The sequence below is a fragment of the Clavelina lepadiformis genome, chromosome 1 (genome assembly GCF_947623445.1).
Source record: "Clavelina lepadiformis chromosome 1, kaClaLepa1.1, whole genome shotgun sequence".
Lineage (NCBI taxonomy): Eukaryota > Metazoa > Chordata > Ascidiacea > Aplousobranchia > Clavelinidae > Clavelina > Clavelina lepadiformis.
In genome coordinates, this window is record NC_135240.1 from 6628582 (window position 1) to 6645452 (window position 16871).

At 35.7% G+C, this 16871-nt stretch overlaps 3 protein-coding genes across 3 annotated transcripts; 1 reads left to right on the forward strand and 2 right to left on the reverse strand.

The window, feature by feature from the left end:
* Positions 1 to 14: 14 nt before the first annotated feature.
* Positions 15 to 4507, reverse strand: LOC143444248 (leucine-rich repeat and coiled-coil domain-containing protein 1-like). Its single transcript, XM_076943419.1, has one exon. It carries the CDS (start codon positions 3165 to 3167, stop codon positions 228 to 230), a length of 2940 nt encoding a protein of 979 aa, XP_076799534.1. The 5' UTR covers positions 3168 to 4507; the 3' UTR covers positions 15 to 227.
* A 1095-nt stretch (positions 4508 to 5602) lies between these two features.
* LOC143459235 (uncharacterized) lies at positions 5603 to 7588 on the reverse strand. The gene is made up of 4 exons (XM_076956288.1): positions 6924 to 7588; positions 6628 to 6777; positions 6185 to 6559; positions 5603 to 5891 (listed from the first exon to the last, which is right to left on the reverse strand). The coding sequence occupies exons 1-3, from the start codon at positions 7035 to 7037 to the stop codon at positions 6224 to 6226; spliced, it is 600 nt and encodes a 199-aa protein (XP_076812403.1). The 5' UTR covers positions 7038 to 7588; the 3' UTR covers positions 5603 to 5891; positions 6185 to 6223.
* A 1913-nt stretch (positions 7589 to 9501) lies between these two features.
* On the forward strand, positions 9502 to 16871 carry LOC143462565 (palmitoyltransferase ZDHHC20-B-like). The gene is made up of 12 exons (XM_076960789.1): positions 9502 to 9985; positions 10313 to 10534; positions 10907 to 10933; positions 11367 to 11461; positions 12363 to 12483; positions 12693 to 12795; positions 13053 to 13173; positions 13440 to 13572; positions 14185 to 14311; positions 14640 to 14711; positions 15027 to 15127; positions 15474 to 16871. The coding sequence occupies exons 2-12, from the start codon at positions 10420 to 10422 to the stop codon at positions 15530 to 15532; spliced, it is 1074 nt and encodes a 357-aa protein (XP_076816904.1). The 5' UTR covers positions 9502 to 9985; positions 10313 to 10419; the 3' UTR covers positions 15533 to 16871.

Sequence of the window (16871 nt, forward strand, 5' to 3'; positions counted from 1 at the left end):
CTGCTTAGACTTAAATGGAAGGGTGGTTATTTGATGGTTTAATCATAAAGATGGAGCCAAAGATATTACACGACATATAAGAATTAAAAACAAAAAGTGCAGTTGAAAATAATTTCAATAAAACATTTTTTTGATTGACTTCCCTGGTGTTAAGGGTTAAACAGCCGCACCACGAAACCAGTTCATTAAAAGGGCGCCTTTTCTGCTTGAAAAAGTAGCCACTGTGTTTAGGAGAATTCATGAAACATCGACTTCAGTTTATGCATTTTCTCGTTCATCTGTTTCTTCTGCTCCTCTGCCTCCCTCAGAAGGTCGCTCATTTCATTTTCAACCGAAACAACTTTGTTTTGCATTCTTTCTATTTCTTCGCGTTTATCTCGTTGAAAACGTTCCATTTCCTTGACATGAGACCCATTCGCAAGTTTTAGTTGTTCCTCATATGCTGCCACCAGCTGGTCAGTTTTCTTTTTGGTTACTTGAAGAGACTTTATAGCATCATCACGCTCTTCAGCAACCTTTGTCTCTCGCTGTTTTCCAGCTTCTGTGATGTTCTTCACTTGATGCTCCAGCTTGGAGAGGAGTGCTCCTTTTTCGATCCACTTCTTTTTAAGTTTCTCATACTCTTCCTGCAAGGAATCATGATCCCTGTTGGCATCGCCAATGATGTTTTTTAACTGCTGTTTCCTCTCATTCAGTTTCAGGTTTTCCTCCTGCAGAGATGCATTTTCCTGGGTTAGATCTTCTATTGTTTCCCGCAAGCAACGTTGCTCTTTTAACTCTTCTTCCAGCTTCACTCGTACTTCTTTGTCTTTATCAACCAGTGCCTCTTTCAGTTTGTGAATGGTTTCTGTCTGATCTTCAACAACTTTTGTCTTAATCCGCAGTGCATCTAAATCTCTCTCATTACCTTTACGGAGATTGGATATTTCTGCCTCCAGTGTCTCGATTTTCATCTCTAAACGACCTCGATCCTGTGCCAAGGCTGAACCCTGGTGGGCAAGTTCACGACCCCAAACTTTCCTTTGTTCTTTCAGGCCATCGACAACTGACTGTGTCGCTGTCAGTTGCGATAATAGTCTTGATTTCTCTTGCTTTAGTAATTCCAACTGAATTCCATTTCTTTTACCTTCTTCTTTTTCTTGCTCTAAGCAAAAGATCCTGTCTTTGTATTGTTTTAAAACTTCCTCTTTGCACTTCAATAGTTCAATAATCTTTGCTTTTTGCTCCTTGATTATGCTCGTCATTTCAACAACCATTGAACGAGATTTTTCTTCTTTCTCTTGAAGGGTTTTAACAAGATCTTCATTTTTATGAAGGGTATCAGATGTTTTGTAATGCTCGCGAGAGAGGTTCTTATATCTTTCACTTTCAATGTACAACGCTTCACGAAATTCATTTTCAAGCTGAGAATAGTCATGTTGCAGGCTCTGAACTTTATGCTTAAAACCTGCTATGTCCTGGTTGTGTCGTTTTTCAAGTTCATTGCTGTGCAATTCAATTGCTTTTCGGAAATCACAGTTATCCATCGAATACATTCCAGTCAGGGACTTCTTATATTCAGTTTCCCTATTCACAAGCAAATTTTGTAATTCATTTAGTTTAGTCTGTAACTGTTCATTTTTCAAATTCAATGCTTCCTGGTTGGCTTTAACAGTGCAAAGTTTACATTCCATTTCTTGTTTTTCCTTGGATCGAACGGACTTCAATTTGCTCAACTCAACATTGCTCTTGGACAAAGCATTCTGCAACGTTCGAATCGCTGACATTTTTTCTTTAGCAGTGGCAGCCAGTTTCTCTTCAAGACCTTCTATTTTTTCTGTTTGCTTTTGATTTTCTTGCTTTAAAGCTCCACTGATATCCCTCTCTGCGAGGAGAGCTTTCTTCAAGCGTTCGGCTGCATCTGCTGCCATGTTTTGAAGTGATTTCCCTTCAGATTGCTCAGCTTGCATGTCACGAATAGCAGTTACAAGCTTTCTACTTGCCTGTTCTGCTTTCCATCTTCTTTCTCTCTCACTTTCAAGTTCTTTCAAAAGGCTGACATAGGTTTGTTTTTCAAGTGTCTTATCCATCACACCATCACCTTTACCATGGAACGCTGTACTTGACGTGATTGCCTTCTTGGGCTTAACTGGTTTTCTCAAGCCTTTTCCACCTTTATGAACAAGCTTACGTGTCAAAGCATATCGTTTAGGAGGAGCTGGTGATGAAACCTCGCTTTCAGTCGATGGAACATTAGAACTAGCTTCTTTTAAAGGGTTCTTGTATTGAGTTTGTTTTTTTGGGGTTGGGGAAGCAACATGTAAACGAGTACTGACTTCCATAGAAGTGAGTGACTGTTCAGGTGACATAGTAATCTTTTTGGGAGGTTTTACAACAGTTGTCCCAGAGCTACTGCATGATCTGCGAGCAGCCAGTACAGCATCAATATGGGGGGTGGAAATTGATTTTTCGTTAAGCTGTGACATTGCTACATCATCAATTACATGCTCTTTTGGATTAGACGATGCTATAGAGTTTTCATCAAAAATAAACTCATCAAAAGAAGACAAATCATCAGCCATGGGCAATTCGGTATAAATTCCCATCCGATCTAAATGATCCAAAGTTTGTAATTGTGGTAAACAATTGAGCAGTCTTTGTCTATATTGAGCAACATGACATATTGGATTGTTGTGCGGGCCCTGCTGGAGCACCAGGTGCTTCAAGCTAATTATTCCCTGCAAACAGGCAATCACGTGATTTACATCAGTCAAATTATTTCCATGCAGTTCAATCGTTTCTAGGTGAGAGTTTGGCCCATGAAGTTCAATCAATCCATTTATTGACTCAAGTTTGTTGTACGACAAATTCAAATAAACAAGTCTTGTTAAGTTTTCAAAGTTACTCAACGCATGGATAAAGTTTGAAGCTAGGTTAAGGAATTTCAGAGAAATTAAATCATTTAATCCATCTGTTGATGTAAGTTTGTTTGATGATACATCAAGATGTTCCAAATGCAGAAGCCCGTCAGTTCCTTCAATCTTTTCAATGTTGTTACAGTGAACATTAATTGTTTTCACATTTGCTGGTAGAGGTATGGAAGGCAAACTAGTAAGGTTTTTGCCAATCAGCAAAATGTTTTCACCATAAATGTCAGTCATTGAATACTTTAATATATAACTTATCATATGACACACAAACAGGGTACTAGTTAGTTTAAGAACTTAAACCTGTCATCTTTTTCATTATACTGTACATTTAAAAGAAACACTTGTAAGTCAGTTTTTACTAGTTTGTACCATACTCCATTAAGTTCTTAATTACTTACCAGTACTACCGTAAGTTTTACAAAGTCTGTATAAATTTGAACAACATTAAAACGTATATTTTAACTTCAAAATACAACGATTTACATAGACTTTTAAATCATCCATCAGGTCTATGTTAACAGCCCTACGCCCCAGACCAGCAATTACCATACAGCAGCTTTTAACGAGAATGTGCATGCAAAGACGCAAATTTTTAGCATGCACTAAAGCCTTAATTATTTTTTTATTTATTATAAATCGGCGTGAAGATAAAAAATTCCACGTGCACGTTGATGAACCTTGTGCGTGCAGCTGCCACACTTTCTACTATGACAAATTAGTTTTGTTGCTGTATTACTTGTGTGAAGTATTACACAACAAACACATCTGTCATAATGACCTGGCTATTGTCACAATATGAGCGAGGACGATCGAAGATGATGAATTGTTTTACTTCTGCTTCAATGGTATGAGTTCTCATTCCTCAAACGGCGTGATTATGCTGTTAGTTGCTTAATTCTGTCTATACAAATTACTAAATTATAAAGTTCCCATTTTATTTATTATCAGACACAAAGGCTTTCACCTTCGGGCAAAGCTTATTGCCTGTTACATTGCGCAGTAGTAACCAGTGAAATCGATAACGTAAAAAGGGGAGATTGCAAACAATACAAGAGTAAATATAGAGCAAACCAGTTCAAGCGAGGTAATTTATCTGACGTCATTACGCAGTCTTAACAAGTGAGTGAGAAAAGTAAAAAGGAAGGATTGCAAACATTACAACAGTATTCAATATGGCACACCATTTCAAGCGAGGTAATTTATCTGACGTCATTAAGAAGAATTCAAGTCAGGTCAACAACTAAATTACAAAATCCCAAAATAAAATTTCACCATTTCAAAAACAACTCGTGACGTAACCGTCACACTACTATGGCCTACGCCTAGCCGCCAATGCTACATATTTTCGTGGTCTAGTATAGAAGTGCACACTGGATAAATTTGTATACTAGACCCCAGCTACTTAAATTGTGACGTCATTTGGTTGTGCACTTCTGCACTAGACCATATTTTAGAATGGTTAGCCTACATACATTGCTATACGCTAGTACCGTAATGGTGCACAAATGCCTCAGTAACCTAAAGTTGTCTTTAAGATGTAGTAAAAGAGAGTACTAAGCCATTTTATTTCAGTACTTAATGTCTTAACAAAACTGCCATTACTGCAAGTTCCTGTTTTAAACAAACCGCTGATGATATTTTGCTGTTACTAGGATGTAAACATCTTATAACTTATCTCCAGGGTTGCCATCGACCTCAACTCAAAACTAAGGACGAATAGGAAACGAAAAAGGAATACCACCTTAAACAGTGCACAACAGGAGAAAGCAACGAATAGTACTAAAAAAAACAAAAAAAACAAGACACTATCTGCATGTTCTTAATTTTGGTATCTCTTTGTTATACTAAAGGTGTCAAAATGCCCAAAATACGAACCTCTGCCCCAAAAATAAGGAAGAAAATAAGGACATTTCTTAGAAAAAAGGGACAAACATATTTTCTAAGACATGGACCTTTAAAATAAGGACAAATTTTAGAAATAAGGACGGCATGGCAACCCTGCTTATATCTTATAACTGCAAAACTTACTACAGCTGTCATATACATAAACCATAGAATATTTACCACAGCTACGTCAAACGTTAGCATGGTATGATAATCTTTATCCTCGGACTTTATCCTCGGACGACGTAAACCTGGCGATGATTTCTCATCTATTGGTCCCCGGTTACGGAGCTAGCCTTAGTGCAAGTTCCGATTGTCACACATTTTTAATTTTTTTTTTGTATAGTCTTGTCCGAATTTAAAATTGTCCAACAGGTCCGGAGCAGGAGCAAGTGTCTGTAGATCCTTGGCCAAGAGCCTATTACAACGGTAGGTATAGCGCCGCTGGGTATCAAACCCGCAACACAGCCGACATACCCGCGGCCCCACAGATGTTTTTGTTATTATGTATGCGCGTAATAATGAGTAAACGACAATTAGTATTAGTTTTGGTAATCAGCAGAAAGTTGACAAGGTAACCCTAGGCGATGACAATTGACTAAAACAATGACGTGATTATCCTAGAACGACGTTCTGACCCGCATGGTGAAATGTTTTTACTGATGAGCACAAAGTGCTGCACAATCTGCAGCTTTAGCTTTATTTACAGCTGCAGCTTTATTAAGTTCATTTGTAAATCTTCCACATTTTAAGCTCTAGCTTACTTTACCGCTTTCTCTTGCTCATATTTTATCTTACTAATCTTGATATAATCTATGATGTTCAGCATTTTATTTTCGTTCACCCATGTAGGCAGTGACGACTATTAAACGGTAAAATATGTCGCATAAAAGTACGTATAAGCAAAAAGTGATAAAATAATTTTTGATTAGCCTATATATATAACCAAATTATAAATTTACCGAATAAAGCAATTATGACGACAAATTTGCAAAAGTGATGATTAGGTATATAGTTTCGTATTTGTTTCGCTTATTTGGAAGACTGATGCCAAAATACTCAGTAATCATCATGGCATGCTTGACTTTGTTGTTGTGTCTGTAAATATTGAAAATAATTTGGGGTGTTCACAAAAAAATTACAGTTGCCTATACTTTATTTTCAACGTCTTAGTCTGAAATCCGTCTAACAACAATTTTGGCTGTAGACTACGCATTTCCGGCTATTTTTTGAATTTTAATTAATGCTATAACTTCACAGCAAGCCCAAACTTTCTCGGTATTATCGACAAATTTTAATCTTTACAATGCCATCTTTCGTTTGGAGGAATTCTTTCAATTATAAATTTATTTACATTTCCCCATTTTACGAAGAAACAATTATATTGTTACCTGGAACTGCCGACCACTCCCATCATTTCCACTTCCCATTCACGAGCTTGAGAAAGCCCCATTTGGGTCTCGCTCTCCAAAGCAACCAAACCTGGGATCACCAGCAGAAAATCCTTGAAATCCAGATGGAAATCTTTGTGCACCAAAATTTTGCGGATTCGGGTACCCCCTTGGCCCCATGGAGGAATAAGTAAACCAGCGTGGATCCGGACACCTTTGAAAATGATCACTGGAAAAACCAGGAGCTCTTGTGAAGGGATCGGGAAATCTAGGAAAACTTGAAGAATAAGCGGGAAAATTATGCCATCCAGGACTCGGATATGCGTATCCTCCACTTTGGCTTGATGAAGCACTTTCTTGTGTCTTACTGGATTTCTGAAAAACAAAGTTTGGAAATTTGTAATGACGGATTCTGACACATCACTCCAAAACAACAAACTTACTTTGATAGTGACGTTGAAAACGTCTCCTGTTTTTAAAGAAAGGGCCTCAGTGACTTCCTCGTTTGTGTTAAACTGAATCAAGTCACCTTCACTATCTTTCCAATACATCTTGAAGTTGAGGTTGTTTAAAGCTGGAAAGAGTGACTTCAACTGAAATAAGTAAGTCGGTTTTAATTTCAAATCAAAGTTCACAAATTACAATTGATGTCTGACGTCATGGTTGAATACATATGAGTTATAGGATACTAGCATTTTACAAGCAACATAACCTGTACCCTTTAAACTACTTAACTTACCTTATTTGTCCAAAATTCTGCGCTAGTTCCGTCATCTTGGTCTACCTTAAAACGACGAATTTCATCTTCGTCGCCTCTGCTTCCCAAAAGTTTAGCTTTGCATTGCAAACTCATCGTGTCTCATGAAACGTTTTTGATGAATCGTTCATTTAATGATGGCCTACCAACTAACCATGTACGTAACTGGGAAACACGTTTTATAACAGAGTTCAGCAAATGCGACCTTACACTTTTTGTTTCGCCTTTATTACATCATCCAATCTGTTGTGCAGCGTTATAGCAGTATTTTTCAACAGAACAAACAAAAGTTGGCTCAGAATGTTCACTGTTTTATTTGCTTCGAAGTCGACTCTCATGTTAGTCATGGGCGTTTCTTCATTGTTGATTAATTTTGAGTTAAATATTTACCATGAAGTGACATTGGGATGAAACTACGTATACAATTTCGTAAGTTTACGCTATTTCTTGACATCTCAAGAAATGAAATTATACTTTCAATTATACGCAGGGCACACGTAAAACCGGAAAAAACGTATAGCTTGTGGCGCATTGCGTATATCTATATGTGACAACTGAATTATGACTCCCTTAAATTGTCTGAATTCTGTCGAAGATTAGCCTACTTGTCCTTCCCAGAGAGCACACAGAATAAACGCCCGACTTACATTTATCTTTAACGTTAACGTTTGACAAAATTAAAACAACCTTCTCAGTAACACGTGCACATGAGACTGGTTAATGAAACTAAACGCAAAAACACGAAAGGTCACCCAGACGTAAGCAAAATTAAAGGTAAAAGTCCAAGTTTATGCTAAATATTTCGGGTATGGGATGTTTGTGTGGCACTGACCGCCACAAGCTTATTGCTTTTAGACCTATTTACCATCCCGTACGTGTAGGGCCGGCGCTGCATACCGCGGGACCCAATTTAGTAATTATGAGCGGGACCCTTTAGCTATGCCTCACTATAATTTAATGCAGACGAAGATGGACGTTTTTTTTACTGTACCGTAATAAAACAAACCTTATTTAAGATTGCGTTGAGAAAAGGAGTTCAAAAATGTTGTGATTCTGCATCCCAATAACTGCTTGTGAAATGAATTTTCATATTTAAACGTACGTACGGTCAACTTCATAAAGCTAGTTTTGTCAGCCAGATAGCAATTTACGCAATGGAATAATCGTAGTGTGCTTCTGTGTTAGCACTTGGCATGTTGATTTGATATAGCCTAGTATTCACTCCTCCTGCCATTAACTAGCTGAAAAAGTGGAATAACATCGTTTTATTAAGTTACGATGATGAAGTCCTGATCCCTCTGTGTCAAAAGATGATTTAATCCAATGTTTCCTAAAGTGACAAATCCTGATCCTACTTTACTTCAAACGATTGGATTATTGTAATTAAACCAAAAACAGTTTTTTTCTTTTAACAAATCAGACAAAAAAGTTACTAATTTACTGCGTGCATACAATCTTAAAATGCAGTAGGCCTACGCAACAACTTTGTAACGCCGTATTAATCGCTTGTTATGTGATACGCAAAAACCAATCAAGTTTTCTGATAAAAAAGGGCAAGTAAGAATTGTTTTATTTCATGCTTGAGTGAATGTGCTGGGCCCAATTACAAAAAATCGGTGAAATCGGCATAAAACCGGCCCTAAGTAGGCTACGTAAGCATTGTTAAGCGCAGTCTTGCTAATCCGACTGTCTAAGATACAAGTGACCCTTCTCATCCATTCATAACTTTCCGCCACACAAATTGGTTTCAAAGTATACGCATAAGCGCATACTCAACATTTCATTCCGCGTCTACAGTTTTATTATAGCTTTTAGGCTATTTTTAATTTTGCTTTGTTGATATATTGTTTAGATATTTCAGTTCGCTAATTCCTTACATGATTGTTTCCAAAGTTTTTTACTATCTTGTTTCGAAAATTCCAATTTTGGAAATATGTACAGAATTTTTATCAGTAAAGTCCCGTTTAGACCGGATGACGCAATGCTTGTTTTTTCAATTGTAATTATTTGAAAAAAAAGATTGAAGTCTTTGAGCCATTGGAGCGTGATGTCACGCATTCTTTTCGTCAGCGGGTGCAATACCTTGGTAACAATATGTAGAGCAGTGGCGAAACTCCTAATCTTTTAGCCTACTACCCATGCTTTTACCTAACCTTCTACTGCTTACACAGGTATGTAGGCTAGCGTACTGTAAAAAAGTAGCTTTTCTGTCAGTGGCTCTAATCGCCGCGAACAAACTAACACTTAACATTAATATCATGGTTGTACAGTAAGTAGAATGGGCGTGCATTTCACTTTGTTCGGAGCTTTTCGGACGTCCAGTTAATCGCAAGCCGCTTTATTTGTAATAATTTAAAAAAAGTTGCGAGCCATTGCCATGGCGACAAGTATGGCATTGTATCAGCTACAGTTGTGGCCCAAAAAACGTCCATCACAGACAGCAAATGTTGTTGAATTCATTTCGATCACCAGTGGGCAGCAGACAGGTAGCTACTTTGCTGGGCAAAATATACCAGGGCGCAGCCACCTCAGCCTATATTTTACACTTAGGCAGTACCGTAACGGCGTAGACTATTTGCCTACTTATATCTTATCGTTTGCTTGTGGTAAGTGCAGACTGTAGATACTGTATACACACGCTCATGCATGAGATAGAAATTTGCAGTACACGCAATACGCCATTGGCATCTTGTCACGATTAGCCTGTAAGCATGAGCCATTTGCGAGTATATGGCCTTACTGGAAAGTTTGTTCTGCGACAGAAAATTGGCGCAACTAAGCCTCTCTAGCGATTCTTACAAACTTTTTAGTAGACTAGGGTGTTGCAAATTATAGCAATTAAGGTATTAGGACTGGGGTGTGCAACTTATTTATCATAAGACCATTTTATCTACTATTATTACTATCTACCATTCTTTATCTATTTATCATCGATTCACCCAGGAATTTGTTGGCGGGTTGAACCCCTATCCAAACCACCCCCTAATCCCGACTAAAATGGCAGTTTGCGACGAGAAATCATGCATACAAAGATGCAAATTTTGGTGAGCAGTAAAAGCTCATTTCTTTACTGTAAATTGGCATTAAAACAACTGGCTTTTCTTTATTTATTCATTTATTATAAATCGACATAAAGATAAAAAAAATTTGGTGTGAACAATGATGCTGGCTTCAGGTGCCACACTTTGCATTACGACCCCCAACTACGCACCATGTTTTTTTGTGCTTTGGGAAATAACAAGACTTGGTGTTCTGTGGCTAAAAATTTTTTGAAAAACGCTGGCCAAGTCTAGGTCTTTAAAAACATTTTTATGCAGATAACCTTTGGTTCCCTAGTGTATAAATATTAAATAAAACTTTTTACATTGCAGTTGTTTTAGCTTGTCACTATTAATGCTCATCAATCACAATTTGAAACAAGAAAACTGAAGGAAAATTTGTTGCTAAATTTTACTCTACTGTTGGACCAAGGCCAGTTATGGCTATGTCTTTTGCCAACTTTTGTTCACGTTTGATGAGATGGATACCCTGTCTTTTTATCATTCTAATTGTCCTGTGGTCATATTACGCATATGTTGTTGAACTATGCATCTGTAAGTGTATAAATATTAAAACAATGTGTAAGTTACAGCTTTCATCCAGACTGCTTATGTTGCAAAATGCATTTAGTTGGCGTTGAATATGATTTTTTTTTAATTTTTGTACCTTATAATAACCATAATATTGCCCTTTTCTTATTCCTGTTATAACCTTAAGATCCTACCATTTTATGTGTGAGCTACATACTTAGTAGTCTGAGTACATCCAAGTTTGAGTGCGAGTATTTTTTGTAATTTGGTTGTTTAAATTATTGTACATTGAACTAAAGTAAAAATAAAAGTATGAAAACAGTTAACTTAAAGAAAAGTTGTTTTTTAAGAAATTGAAACTAAGAGTAATTAATATGCAATTTTATTTTTTTGCAGTTACTGTCACTTCAGTTCCTGAAAAAGGTCAGTTGTGTGTAGCAATGGAAAAAATATATTCAGCTAGTGGTTGCCTAGTGGCTAAAGCTCTTAGCGCCTTAAAAATTTATTAGCTCTTAGCGGAATATAAAAATTTGAAAGCAAAGTTTTTCTTACTTTATCAACCCTTAGAAATGTACTGCTTTGTTAATAATTTTAATGCTTGAGTATTTCATTTTTACAATAAACTTTGTAGTTTGGAATCTAACACGACATAATATCTACTTTGTTAATACAACATTTTGCATCCAGATTCACTATAAACAGCAGCTTTTTTGTAGTTAACAGTCTAATTTGACGATTGGTTACTATCGGTATAAGGTTGCTAATGGCTAAAGAAAATGCCTAAAGTTCCTGCCCTACTTGTGTGTAATTTATTTTACTACCTTAGGTATATGCTTATTAAACTTGTTGTTTGCAGTGTTGTATCTCATATTCTACCATGTGGTGTTCCTAATGTTCGCTTGGTCATACTGGCAGACAATCTTTACTGATATAATTGGTCCATCTGAAAAGGCAAGCACATCTAAATAAAAATTTAATTGATACATATTAGCTATCTCTAATATATAATTATATGTGTTTAGTTTTGTGTTGTTCTGTCTTTTTCACTGTGTGTAAAAGTTCTGAAAATACCCAGTTACAGTTATATTTTTTCAGTTACATTATTTTATACAAGTTGCAAAGTTAGTAGGCTATTGAAAAAAATTGCATGGGCCAGGAAGGTGGAATTTTTACCACATTAAGGACAGTCTCTGTGGTTTATATCTCAATAACAAAGACTATGCTTTCCTGAATATTACTTGTAAATGTAATTTTCCTTTGACTTATAAGCTAAACACTTGAGTCGGTTGTAATATTTTTATATAAAATGACCAATGGATTGTTTATCTTACTATTTAAGTGTAGCGTCATCCTTTACTGGTCTGTTCAATATTAAAAGATATTTTCATAATATTCAACATATGCAATAGTATCTCACTGGTAGTTGTAAAGCTTATACATAATATATGAGCTTAAGAGTATTTAGCTTTAGCAATCTTCTGTAACTAAATTTCTATTGATTTTCTTTATGCTGAAAGAGTGACACAAGAACATAACTTAAACATTTTTACCGTACTTTTGAGTTTAAACTTCAATAATAATTAGCCCACCACAAAATATCATAATTTATAAACTAACTTCACTTCTGGTATTGCCTGTAAATTTTGTGAAATAGCCAACTTATTGTTACACATCCTGTAAAAAAAGTTTAGCATTTTGTGAGAAAAAGCAAAGCTGGTTGCTGCTGGTGTTAAATTTTCTTTAAAAAACAAGCACATACATCTGCATGATCAAACATGTTAATCTCCATGTCGGGTAATATGTTGGATGCCTTTTTGTTAATTGATGTGATACTTTTGTTTTTGCGGTGCAGTTTCATATGCCTGATGAGGTTAAGCAGCGTATGCTGACTTGCACGCATGAAGATCAGCGCCAGGAGATTATGAAAGAATTTGCAAAGGACCTGCCAATTGAAGTTCGGACATTCGGCGGAGGTTTGTGTTAATAACTTTGTCTCTGACAGTCTGACATTTTTAGAATGTACTGTACATAGCGTTACATGTTGTTGAATTTTTGGTATGTTTAGTTCACTTTTGACATATGTTGAGCTTTATACAACACCAGGATGGCTGAAATGGATCATAAATAATGCAATTTCCATATAAATTTCTCTATAAACTATAAGACTAAATTATTTTTGTAGGAATTCGTTACTGCAATATTTCGTTCATGGTGAAACCAGATAGATGCCATTACTGCTCAATTGTAGGCCAGTGTGTTTTAAAAATGGATCATTACTGCCCATGGTAAGTTTATGGCTTGTTTTTTCTTGTATAAAATTCTATCTTCTGCAAAACATAAATATTTTATCTACCTTTATTATGATGCATCTCTAATTACTTTAAAATATTTATGTTATTTCCTTATATGGTGTTTTCTTTTCTCATGTGGCCAACTGTAACTTTACTATTTACGAAATAGCAAGTGCAGTTTCTTTTCAGCATTGACACCTTACTAGAGAGATATATTTTCAATTTGTTGATATTTTTTTGTGTATTTGCAGGGTTAACAATTGCGTTGGATTTAGCAATTACAAGTTCTTTGTCCTCTTTCTCATGTATGGTCTGATTTATTGTCTTTATGTGGCTGCAACAGTATTTCAGTATTTTATCAGATTTTGGACGGTGAGACTTTCGATTGTTTTTTTAAAAGTTTGTATGCTTGCTTACTGACAAATGTTCATCACAATACTTTATATATTATAACCTAATAGTCATTTAAAAGGCTTAGCATACCATGGCAATGCAATGATCATATCATTCCCATGTGCCATTACAGTAGGTACAATTACAATTGGATTTAGATTTTTTACACGATTGTTGAAAAATTCTTGCAAACCATTTTCGTTATAATGTATATGACTCCAAATTATAATGAAGTATATTTTTAGAATGGCTTGCCAAACACAGCATCTCGCTTTCATATACTTTTCCTTTTCTTCACGGCAGCAATGTTTGCGTTTAGTCTGGCCGGTCTTTTTGGTTATCATGTTTATCTTGTTTTAAAGAACAGGACCACTATAGGTAGGTTGTACTGTGCAATATTATACTTGTAAGAAAGACACACTATACTTTATAATGTATTTAGTCCATATGTTGTACAACCCTGTATTTTTTGTCTTCGTACAGATGTGATTAAAAAGCGTTAGAACATTTTTCAATTTTTATTCTGCTTTGTATACCAATGCAACAGTATATATTAACTTTTTATTACATGTGTTTATTCCATGCATTTACCAAGCGAAGATATAGAAATATTACTGACCAGAGGTCATTACTTCAGCTAAAGTTTAAAGATGACTTTTTTGCAAAACGTTAGCATTGCAGAAGCTTACATAGCTCGCATACCTTAGATAGCTTATTAGGCCCTAGAGCTATTTCAACTCAACGCCATAACATTGGCCAAGATAATAGAATAATTTGCCAATATGAAATTAGGTACTGTATAAAGAAACTATAAAAAGTAAGCCAATGTAATATGCAATAACCAAAGTTTACGGACATTTTTTACTTTGTAAGATAGTATGAAAAATAAGAAATATGAATATTCTTTCAAATATTAGCAAGTTCTAATACAAAGTAGTTTCAGTTGAGATACTGTTCTTTGCATGTAATGTTTAATGTTATGGTCAACAGAAACTTTTAGAGCTCCAATGTTTCGTAATGGCCCAGACAAAAACGGGTTCAACCTCGGTCCGAAAAGGAATTTCGAGCAAGTGTTCGGTGAAAAGAAGTCACTATGGTTTTTACCAATATTTTCAAGGTAGATTTATAAATTATTCATGTTTAGATACAGATGATGAAGAAAACTGTGGAAAAACCTAAAACCTGTTTACTTTTGGGAAGATATTTCCTGTTTTGATACTATTTTAGCTGTATTGGAAACTAAGTTAATGAATATGTTTTTAATACATTACATTTTATTGTAAGTAGCCATCTTTAAAAAAAATTGTACCCCAAAATATTGCTAAAGCTTTAGATCTAATTTGCCAACGCTTTGGAAACTGTGTTTAACTTCATGGCCTTTGTTTGCACTCACTTAATTATTTATAATTTAACAAGATTGCAACTTACATGTATTTCTCACGCAGCATGGGAGACGGGATGGCGTTCCCGATGCGTTTAATGCAATCTGATCCAGAACAGGGGCACGCTGTACCAGGGTGAGTCATGTTTTAAACTTGCATGAAACAACTGATATCTTCAAGTATTTGTATAGGCTCTGACAAGAAAAGTCATCTTATCATAGCATGCTACAGTGTGTGTATCGTTTAGAGATATCTACAAAGTGTTTTATTACTGTCATGGCTACAATGTCTGAGCCTTGCTGACTTGACAATTTCCATCAGTTGCCTGTGCAATTTAGGTCAAGCATATCAGTAGTTTAGTGTGCAGTTTGTATTGTAACAATACAATCTCTTCTGTGCTACAGGCTTAAAATCAGCAAAGATCTGTGCGTAAATTTATTATAATTTTAGCATTCAAGCGAATGGGATGTCTTCTTTTATGAGGAGACCGAAACAAGATGACTCAAACCATTTGTTACAGAGTCGTGATCAGAGTTGGAGTGATATGGAAGGTCAGGGTGGTTGTCATGTAGTTTTACCCTTACATTTTACTACGCATGCCATCATGCGGCATATTTTAGCTGAACTGGTGTGTTTAAAAAGCTCCATTTTGTTTGGCTATGATGTTGACTAAGCAAACAGAAATTACTGGAGCTTAGCGCATGGTTATTTAGAGTAGCACGACTTTCTGATTAGTGACGTAATTAGTGTAGTGTTATTTCAGCACTGTCATATGATACCCTATGAGACATTCATGTATATACTGTAGTAGACCTACACCAATGTGAAACAGTATGTCTTACCTTAGGTGGAATAATTACTTCAAATACAGTAACTTAACTCACTTGTTGTTTTCAGCGGCAGGAAATGCAAGATCTGAAAGTAACGGCACGTCAATGTCAAATCTTGAGCGATAACTGTTCTCGGCACTGACTGTCTTATTTGTACATTTGCAAAAAACTTGACAGTTTTTTTTCTGATTTTAGTGTTTTTTAGTGTTGTTCTTTTCTCAAGTAACTTATGCTTTGTTAAGGTTCTTGTGAAAAGATTTCCTTTCACCCAAAAGTATTTGCTTCATGTCAAGTAATAGAATTTCTTTTCCCACACGAAAAACAATTATTGCTGCATCGTGTCTTGAGCAACATGGGGCAGGGTTTAAATTATGTTCAGTTTCTTCGTGGTTCATCCATAACTGCATGATCGAGAAAATCCATGTTAGTCTTGGTAAAGTCTACGTAGTATATGCCTTTATATGTACATGCAAGTGTGTGTTTTGCTGTGAAAAGTAATTTTCCAGAAAACTAGTCATTCTTTTTACATCTCTACTTTGGCAGTCACAAGTAAAGAAAAAAATCCATTGATCATTCTTAAACTCGTGATCACCTTTAAATTTGTTTTCCCCTTATTTTCATTCGTGGCCAGCTATATAAATCTCGTTTACTGTAAAACAGTCTGCTTGAATCACCTCAACTTATGTCTTTGTCATGTGGTACCTGATGGGGGTTTACCATACCCAACGTATTGGTGCATTTTTGTGGACTTAACCAACTAATTGTTATTATGTCATTGAATTTATTCATTTTAGACCATGTCGTATAGTTTTGGTTGCACTATTTTTAGAATTAAAAGGTTTGAGAAAAATAGGAAACCTTTTTCTGGAAAGTAGATTTATTTCTAACATATGGCCTTTATCAGTGCAGTAAACGGCATCTGATTTGATGATGTTTGTTGTATCCGTCATAAAAATAGCTGTTATTTTGCTTTAAACCCAAGTCGAACACTCCAGATTTAATCAGTGATATTTTCTGGGGCTGCTCTAACTCCAGAATTTTATTTGTAGATTTGTAACGGATCCACAGTTACTGATTGCTCACGAGTTTAATAACCTTTTCTATGTCCAATTTATGTGCAGTTTGACCAAATCTATAATGGATGATGAAAAATGGAAATATAGAAAGCCCATTAATTATCTATTTCGACCGCAGTTAAACTATTTGCCCTAATCGTGTGCGCTTAAATGTTTTATTTTTACTTTTTTACATGAAATTGTATATTTAATTGAACCTGTCTTACAGTCGTGTGGCCAGACGTGGAAGCAGCTTTCTTCTTTTCTCACACTTTGTTTAAACTTCCGTGCCCTACAGGACTACTGTTTTAAATTTTGTCAATGGTTGCGTTATCGTATACTTAGCTGTGCATATTTTTGTTGTATATATCTGCGTGATAGTCAACTTTCAATAAAATTTTGTTAGCCTG